The sequence below is a fragment of the Triticum aestivum genome, chromosome 7A (genome assembly GCF_018294505.1).
Source record: "Triticum aestivum cultivar Chinese Spring chromosome 7A, IWGSC CS RefSeq v2.1, whole genome shotgun sequence".
NCBI lineage: Eukaryota > Viridiplantae > Streptophyta > Magnoliopsida > Poales > Poaceae > Triticum > Triticum aestivum.
This window is the reverse complement of record NC_057812.1, coordinates 191,987,798-191,997,236: the sequence shown is the minus strand read 5'-3', so window position 1 is coordinate 191,997,236 and position 9,439 is coordinate 191,987,798. Positions and strand designations below refer to the sequence as shown.

Genomic DNA, 9,439 nt, shown 5'->3' with positions numbered 1-9,439 from the left:
ATTAGTAAGATCCCCCCTAGCTAATTCCCTCCCTCTCGCCAGATCCCCTTCGTCCCTCTCCTTCCCCCCTAGTTAATTCCCTCCCTCTCGACGCCGCCACCCCGACCCCCGTCGGACTCCACCCCCGCCGCCCCCGCGCCCCCACCACCGCAGCTCCCCCGCACCGCCACCCCCGCGCCCCCCACCACTGCAGCTCCCCCGCGCCCCGAGCCGAAGGAGGAGGACCAGGAGGAGGACGAGGAGGAGGAGGATACGACTCCGGCAAGAGCACCCTCGCCCTCGTAAGCAACCCACGCACGCCCCTCCCCCCGATTCCTCCGCATCCGCGCGGATCAGATCTGGCTGACTGATTTACTGACCGAAGATCGGCGTCCTCGCGATGGATGTTGCTTTGCAGGTGGCCAGGGTCTCCGCGGTCGGCATCGGCGTCGTCTACGGCTCCATCAAGCTTAGCATCCTCAAGGTATGGTAACGCGCCCCCAATCCCCCAACCCCCCTTCCTTCCTTAGTACCGCCGCGCGATCGATGCGATTTGGTAGCGTCAGAAGTGGGTCGGTGTGCCCCATGGTTGCTAGGGTTAGGAGGGTTTGGTCCTAGGGCTGGACTGATAGGATTGGATTGGGTTGTGCTCTGTGTGCCGCCCGCGAATCACTCTGTGTAGTTGATTTGCTGGTCGAGCACCTTGATTATTCATTATTCTGGTTTGGCCTGCGTCACGCTTAGCCTTGGCTGTGTTCTCTGTTGAGCCAGAGATTTACCAAGGGCTTGGGTTCAGAGCCACGATTGAGAAATCATGACTTCCTAGCACTTGATTCTTATGCCGGTGGTTCGGTATCTAACACCACTCCTTAGCTATCAATTAATGTTCCACTAGCTAGGCGTTTTTTTGGACCAACTGCTTATCTCTCCGTTGGCCTGTAACTACATTTGCATGACGATTCAATGGTTTGTTTCTGGGTGATAGGGTTACGTAGCATCATGCGCTAGTTCTCAAGACTTGTTAGCATTTTCTGTTAGTTTCAGTATTAATAATATGTAGCAGCATCATGGATTCATGGACTAGTTCTGGAGACTTGTCTCTTCATGCTCCTCTGCCTCTGGTTACACATGTTTCCTGTCGTGTGAATTGTTCTCTTGTTATCTGACAGTTGGAGTCCGAGGCCTAGTTGAACACTGCACTGCTTAATTTGTAGTTCTCATAACTCATGGTTCTCGTTTTTAAATTTTTTACATGCTCTCATTTTTTTGTGTGGGTAATGTTTTATATGCTCTTTATCTCTTCCCTTGACAGACATTCGACGAGGCAGTGGGCGATATAGCTTTCTAGCTCCTTAGGGGGGTTGTTCCTCTTTACAGGTGTGTTAAACAGGGTTTTATGTGGTCATATGGAGTTTATTAGGTAGAGAAAGTACCTTGTGATTTTTCTAATTTTGGACATATATCAAGTCTCACCAAGACATCTTCATTACAACACATAGGAGTGAAAATATATCAAGTGTAATGTGATACAGATGCTGTCAAAATGAGAAAATTGTTAAAAAAACACTCAGCTTATCCAGGACATCTTCATTACATTCTAGACAGGATAGAAGCCTACTTTGTTTAGAAACAGAGTCAGAATTTGAAAAGGAAAACCCTTAAGCCAAACATACAACCTAGCTCTGCATTAGTTGTTTTGTGCTTCAAGTGTCCTAGTCAAGGACAAACTGAGTGGTTGCAAAATAATATTATGTGGTCAATGTGGATTTACTATTTTCTGGTGATAGTTCTGAACTGGTAAATAAGTTAACATGCGTAAGTGAGACTTGTTATTTTAAAGCTTAGGGTCTTAAACTTCAACCATGAATTGGGATGATAATGTTATTTTGCCTTCTTAACAGAATGGTGTCATAATCAGAACAAAGTTGCTGCAAATGCGTACCTTTTTTTTACAAGTGCATCTGCACCTTCTGATCCATTTAGAGTTATCATAAATATATTTCCAAGGTTTTTTCATTTCACTGCAGAGTCTTTGCTTTTGGACTCAATACACATTCATCAGTCATAAGAGATAAATACTAGTAAGTCAAGGGCACCAGAATTTGATCATGCCTCTTTTGAGAAGTATGTCTATTGATTCAAAATTTATCATACTATTGATGATTTTTTGTTGGGTGACCTATTATATCTGGAATGGAAGCTCACATAAGTTGAGCTGATTTTTTTTTCATATGAAAGCAGAGGACCATATGGTCTGTGGCTGGGTTTTGTCTCCAACCATTGTGTCGTGATGAATTTGCAGGTACCCGGAGAGGCCCTTGAGTTTGCCGGAATGTCGATTAACTTCCGTTCCGGCAAATTCGGGTACTCCATATGTCCTATTTTTCAGTGAAGGTCATGCTGAAATTTTCCATGAATTTTAGCATGACTTTGCTAAAAATAGGACATATGGGGTACTTGCGACTAATGCATGGGCCGGGGTGATTAGGCCCAACTTAGAATTCTCCTTAGCATCGATAAACCCTAGATGAGAAACCCAACATAGGTGGCAATAGAGCCAAGTGATTAGTGCCAAGTGATTAGGCCCAACCTAGGGTGCCTCGGCATTGATAAACCCTAAATGATGAAAACTTAACTTGGCTTCTATAGGGTGCCTCGGTGTGGATGAGAACGTAAATGATGTACGCTTAGGCTTTTAGGGTGCCTCGGCGTCGACAAACCCTAAATGATAAAAGCTTAGCTTTTAGGATGCCTCGGTGTCGACAAACCCTAAATGATGAGATCATGATCTTGTTCCTTGACAATAACCAACTTTTTGACCAAACTTTTTTCCTATTTAGCACGAAACATGGCCCACAACGATGAGGCTGGCAGTTCGGGTGGCAAGCAATTCTGGGAGTTGTCCCAGGAGTTGGAGGAAGAACCTCACCGCTATGAGGACACCGTGGAAGACACCGATCCTGACTACACAACCCCTAGTGGCGTCGGGGATGACACCACTAATGATGGCACCGCGGATGCCACCACTAATGATGGCGGCACACGCACAGATGGAGGAAGCGTTGGAGGAACTGGATGAAGACCAGTTTCATCACGATGATGCTCATCGTGATGACCGCAGCTCTCTTCTATGTGATGGTAGTTTAGATGATCGATATCAACTTGTAATGTGAAGACAAACTCGATACTCGCGGTCTCGAGACTTGTAATGTTTTATCTTTCATCGGTCTTTGAATCCAGAGACTAATATGATGAATTGTATTCGGAGACTAATCTTCTATTGTATTCGATGAATCTGTTGTTGTTGTGTGCTACTGTCTATATTCTGTCAAATAATATAGTTTGTAACCTGTGCAAAAATCAGAAAAGTAAAAAAAGCCTAATATTCATACTAATGGCGCATCACTATAGAGTGCACCATTAGTATGCCAAAGTATACTAATGGCGCATCACCAAATAGTGCGCCATTAGTATGCCAAGTATACTAATGGCGCATCCATCCGCAGTGCGCCATTAGTGTGCCAAAGCACATGGTTAAATATGGCCCCTGGGAGGCATACTAATGGCGCATGGTGTTATATACTAATGGCGCACTGGGTGGTGCGCCATTAGTATACCAGATACTAATGGTGCACCAGTGGTGTGCCATTAGTAATAAATACTAGTGGCGTGATGCTAATGGCGCACCAGTGATGCGCCATTAGTAGGCAAAACTGGTGCGCCATTAGTAGGCCTTTTCCTAGTAGTGAGGACAGCTTTTCGAGTGGCATTTCCTCTATAATAGTAGCTGATGTTGGACCAGCCGATGAACCCTACCTACTATACATGGGGAGCTGGGGAGTAGTCGCATAGAAGAAAACCCGCATGCAGCGACCTGGGGAGCTGGACCAGTACAAGAAGTTATACCTCAGGTGGGCGAGATGTCGCTTAGGCGGGCAGACGGGATCTGCCCACACGACGGTAGCGAACAAGGGCACGGAGGACCTTCGTCCGCGCCAGTGCCGGCTCTGAGAGGATGGTGCGCATCGGCTTCCTCCATCGCCGACGGCGACACCGTCAATGCTGCACCTCCTCACCTCCCGCAGCGGACGGGATTCGGCTGGATCTGTGACCATCGGTGAGGAGAGAGATAGTGTCGACACTGTCATCTTGTTTTGATATGGAGAGGGTGAGAGAACGGGACGCGAGAAGTTCTATCAAACAAGAGGCTATAATGGAGTAAAACAATCTCTCCATAGCAGTGGTTTTAAATAGAATACGTGCGTTCCCTGAAAAAAGAAACGAAAACTGGCGGACAATTTTTTAACGTCCCAAGAAAGAAAACTCGGTCAAAAACACGCCCCCGCTTCCAGGTCGCGAGAGTCATCGCGCACACACACATAGACATAGACATGCATATCCGTGTTTACGTAAAATTACATTTCCATCTCCATCTCCAATCATATTTGTCCAACTGGCACATTATTTACGTTGTTAATTATATACGCGGCAATATTAATTTACATCATCTCTTGTTTGCGGGCGTCCGGACCGCTGCCACGGCCGCTCCTGACCAACCCGAACCCTCTTCATCACCCGTGCGTGCTTCCCACCCGAAACGGTCAGTGCCGCATTCATGCCCGGCCAGAGCGGACACGACCTCTCACTGGCGCCGGCATTGAAGTGGCGCGCCGGCTGAGAGAGCATCGCCCACGCCACTTCCTGGTGCACGTGACTTCTCTGTGTTCAAAGGTCGCAATAGCCGGCCACAACATGCATGTAAAAAGTTATTGGGAGTCCGTGCTACAGCTAGTTGTCCTCCCCAACCGTCAATCTCTTCCAATAGTACTAGTACTCCATGGCGCGATCCATCGACAAGCAGGCGGGAAAGTTATCGTATACTTGGTTTGCGGTGAGTGGCATGCCGAGCGACCGTGTGGGGTCGAGCCCTGGAGGAGGGTGAGACACGAACGCGACTGACGTGATTTAAATGTTGGTTTTGCTCGATGGCGCGATCCAACGAAACGAAACCTTGGTTTCTCTCTGTTTCCATTTTTTCTCCGGAAAAACGGAAACTTTCCACTCCATTTTCATTCCTTTTCGACCAACAAAGCGACATGGAGATGGAGCTACGTGGGGAGCTGCGGCAGTGGAGCAAGCCGGCTCCAAAAGGAAGATGAACTACCTGGGACGTCGGGCTGTAGCTAGAAGGGCGGTTGGGATGCGGCAACAGCCCATATTGCGGTGACCCCGATTGGGACGCACTGACTGTGGATTTTCTCCCTCGCCGATGTCGACTGCGTCTACGCACAACATTGTTCCCTTCCCCCAGCTGCGGGATCAGGCCGAATATGTGACCAGCGGTGTGGCCACCATTGTTCTATGCTTGTGAAGAGAGCAACCCAAGCAAGTAGGCTTGTAGCTTAGGCTCCTGCTACTGTATATATAGTGGTTTTATTTTTCTCTCCATATCAACCATTTTATATTGCATACGTGTCATTCAAGAGTGAAATGATTGTTGCTTCTTCCACTAACTTACTGTGTGATTTGACTGCTCCTTTAGTGGCCCCTACACGTACTCCCCGTATGTGTATGCAATAGTCACACGTACACATGGACGCAAAAACGTGCGCGACGCCCTAATGCATGCATGTCCGAGCACACGAGGAACACACACGGTCACGCTCAAGTGCTCAACCTACACGTGCATGCACACACATACTCAGCCATGGTGAGCTAGTGACCGTATAAACACCAGAAATTGTATATATTGAGCGCAATGAGCGTATTATGAAGTCCACTATCCGTATTTTTAGAAATATACAGTGACAGACAGTGTATTTATCTTGTTTGAAATAAAGCCATATTAACCGGAGAGGAGGCAGTATGGACTAGCATTACTTTGTTGTGTCCCGTCAACTTGCCGAATGAGGAGAAGCTTGCAGGACGGGAGAAGCTTGCGCGCGGTGGCTCACAGGACAAGGAGAAACTTTTGACTAATGCAAGTTGTCCTTTGCTCAGGCGGCGGACGTGCAACAGTTAATTTGGTGTCAAATTGCCGGAAGCATACACTATACTAGTAGTACTATTATTGTTGCACTTCCCGAAGAGGTGAACAACGAAGCGCAAAGTTTACTAGTACTAGTACTACTACTATAGTCTATAGAGGTAGTACTAGGAACCAGACGGAGGAGCGTCTGCATTCTTATTATAATTTTAAAATGTGATAAAGCAATCTTCAACACATTTGGTTCTCTTAGAGGGTTCTCGCATGTGATAATGGAAGTTGATTGTGTGGAACACTCGCCACAATTCTCGCTTAATCCTGGCTCATATCTTGTTACAAATAGGAGCGCTCGGTGATATTTCCTCTTTTTTTGTTATCCAGCATGTAAACAGGTCGGCAAACCTTGCAGCGCATCTTTGTGCGAACCGTGCTTGCTGCACTTTGAATGTGGCCGAGAGCTGGCTTGATGAAACACCTCGCTTCCTAGTTCTTTTTCACGGGGTACCTCGCTTCCTAGTGACCAGTGTCTTGGCTGATCATCCTAAGAATGCTTATATATGAATAAAGCTCTATCATTTACCTGCAAAAAAGATTAAACCATATTAACCGGAAAGGAGGGAGTATGGACTAGCACTCTTGTTGGTGTGTCCCGTCAACTCGCAGAACTAGGAGAATCTTGCAGGACAAGGTGAAGCTCGCTTATGCCTTTTGACTAATGCAACGTACCCTTGCCCAGGTGGTGGACATGCATCAGTTCATTCGGTGTCAGATTGCCAGAGGCATACACTGTAGTACCGAACATGCGGAGTACCATCATTGTTCGACTTCACGAAGAGGCGAAGAGCCAAGCGCAAGGTTTAGTAGTACGAGTAGTACTACTACTAGAACTGCATGGTGGAGCTTATGTACTCTTATTTTTCTTAATCTTTGATAAAGTACACATTTATTCTGGAGAAGGGCGGAAAACGGTAGCCGAACATGTAATGACGATATCGATCAACCATGCTCGAATATATCTTGGCCTCCGTGCGAGCCCGTCTGTGTGTTCTCGCTCCTCGTCTCTCTCAAGGAATGACGGGTTGGCCATTTTGCCGTCAATTGGGATCGGTTTGCTCACACTCCGGTCCCACATGTCAGTGATATGCCAAGAGGAGGTGCGTTGACCGACTGGCCATACGCGTACTTGGTTTTGCACCTTCATACTACTCCTCCCTCCGTCATAGTTTACAGGGCGCGCTTCATATGATGCATTTCTCTCAATGCATTTCCACCACCAGAGAGACTTTAGACGCGTTTGGTTTAATGATCAGTTAATTAGGGCGTGGTAACCGCAATTTTCTCTCGATGTAGTACTACAGAGTGGAGTAAGTGCATGCATGTGTCTACCCGGGGTGGAAGCACTGCATGCATGTGTGTGCGCATTATTTCCTCTAGTAATAGACGTCGTGCTATAACTACCAATGCTATTTTTCAGGCTGATCGCTAGTCGCCTTGGTCCTAGAGATTTTCTCTTTTTCTGAAGCGCGCTTTATAAACAGTGACGGATGGAGTAGTATGAGCGGAGTCAAAGAAGATCATATTGATGGTTGCTTCTTTCGAGCAACTTACAGTGGGAAAGGTGGGGCTTATGATTTGACTTCTCATTACTCACTATTAATGCGGCGCAACGACCGGTCTGAGTCTCCCATGCGGCTGTGCACTACCCCCTCGGTTCTTAAATACACCCCGGAGTATTTATCTTTCTAGAGATTTCAACGAGTGACTACTCAAATATTTGTCTTTTTAGAGATTCAAATGGACTACTTCATACGTATGTATATAGACATATATTAGACTGTAGATTCACTCATTTTGCTCCGTATGTAGTCACTTGTTGAAATCTCTAGAAAGACAAATATTTAGGAACGGAGGGAGTACACATACGAAGCAAAATGAGTGAATCTACACTCTGAAATATGCCCATTTGAAATTTGTAAAAAGACAAATACTTAGGAATGAAGGAGTATAATTTTGTGCATGGCACATGGACCCGGATGCCGAAGAGGCTTCTGGCAATGCTATCAAGCTTCCAGCATTTGTTTACATAATTGACGTACTATACAAATAATTTTCCAGCGGCATGAAATAGTACAATGGTGTGAGCTTTCAGCTTTTGTTTCGTGTGTCTTGCCATCGATGCTCTTTCGGAAACAATAAAAAACTAACTTCCTTGCTAATCAGAGCTAATATTTACATCACAACTAAAGACAAAGTTGTGAGAAGGTGTTAAATTAAAATGGATCCATGCTTTGATTGGCAGCAACGTCCCCCCAGCTCCCTCTAAATCAACAAGGCATGTTGGGAAAAAAGTAGCTGTCTGGAGCATGCAACATTCCGATCATTTTGTGTAGTTCCACTAAAATAGAGCTAAGCGTCCCTGTTCCAAAGATATTAAGTGTGATTACAATAATAGAGGACTGTTGATGAAACAATAAACACACAAATAGAAGCCGGTCACCATTGCAGTCTCTCTTAAGACTAACTAGTTGGAGAAGATTAGGCTTGAAGTTGGATGAGGAGGATAGAGCAAAACCAATCTCCCTTTGTGAAGTCGCAATGAAATGTAGAGACGTTGCCCGTGTGACATTTTGGCAGAACTGCACAAAACACTCTTAAGAAAAAAGTGATTTGTGCAGTTCACCAAAAGGTCGCAATAGCAACGAGGTGAAATGGATAGCCCTGCTTGCAAAAAAGAGCTATAAAGGAAACAATTACTGGCCAATAACAGTCGATGACACATGCAACGACAAAAAAGAATCATATTCGTTGTCCCAAGGAAAGATAACAACACAGTTGTGTTTGTCTAAAACGATGTGAGGACGAGATTGCAATATGGAAAGTATGCCGGACGAGCTACGTTTGGGAAAAGAACTATGGAAGATCCATATGCAGCAACGTGGGAAGACGGGAACTGGAGCAAGGCCGGAGGGGATACCTGGAGGTCGTTGGGATGTAACTAGGTGAGCGGCGGCGGGTGGAGTCTTCCCATACTGCGGCAGCGAGCAGGTGGCGTAGGCCCTACAACGCCGGAGCTTGGTCGGAGAGAACGGCGTGTACCGCAGATCGGGACGTGCTGCCTCAGCGCCGTCAAACGGAGAAACGATGCACGTCCTCCCTTTCCACTGGCGGACGGGATGCGGCCGGACCAGTGACCAGCGGTGAGAGAGAGAGAGAGAGGCCACCGCAGCCTTGTGTGAGATACTCTGAAGAGAGACAAACCAGGCAGGCTCCATTGTATATAGTGGAGCGGACTACCTTTTTCTCCATAAAAATTGTTTTATATTCTGTGTACGTGCCATTGAGCGATATAACTTTATTTAAAAATAACACGCCAACGCATCAAGTCGAACTTTGTTTCGTGCCCGCGTGGTACACGACCTCCGTAGGTAAACAACCGCTACACGCGTTCAAATTAGCACGTGGGCTGCCATTTCA

The 9,439-nt window shown here is 46.4% G+C and overlaps 1 protein-coding gene across 1 annotated transcript; it reads left to right on the top strand.

Moving 5' to 3' along the window:
• Positions 1 to 248: 248 nt before the first annotated feature.
• On the top strand, positions 249 to 1,166 carry LOC123153250 (uncharacterized; the record flags this gene model as incomplete). Its single annotated transcript, XM_044572460.1, has 3 exons — positions 249 to 281; positions 398 to 463; positions 1,149 to 1,166. Coding segments are annotated over 3 exons (117 nt in total), but the record flags the coding sequence as incomplete, so codon positions are not given.
• Positions 1,167 to 9,439: the final 8,273 nt, after the last annotated feature.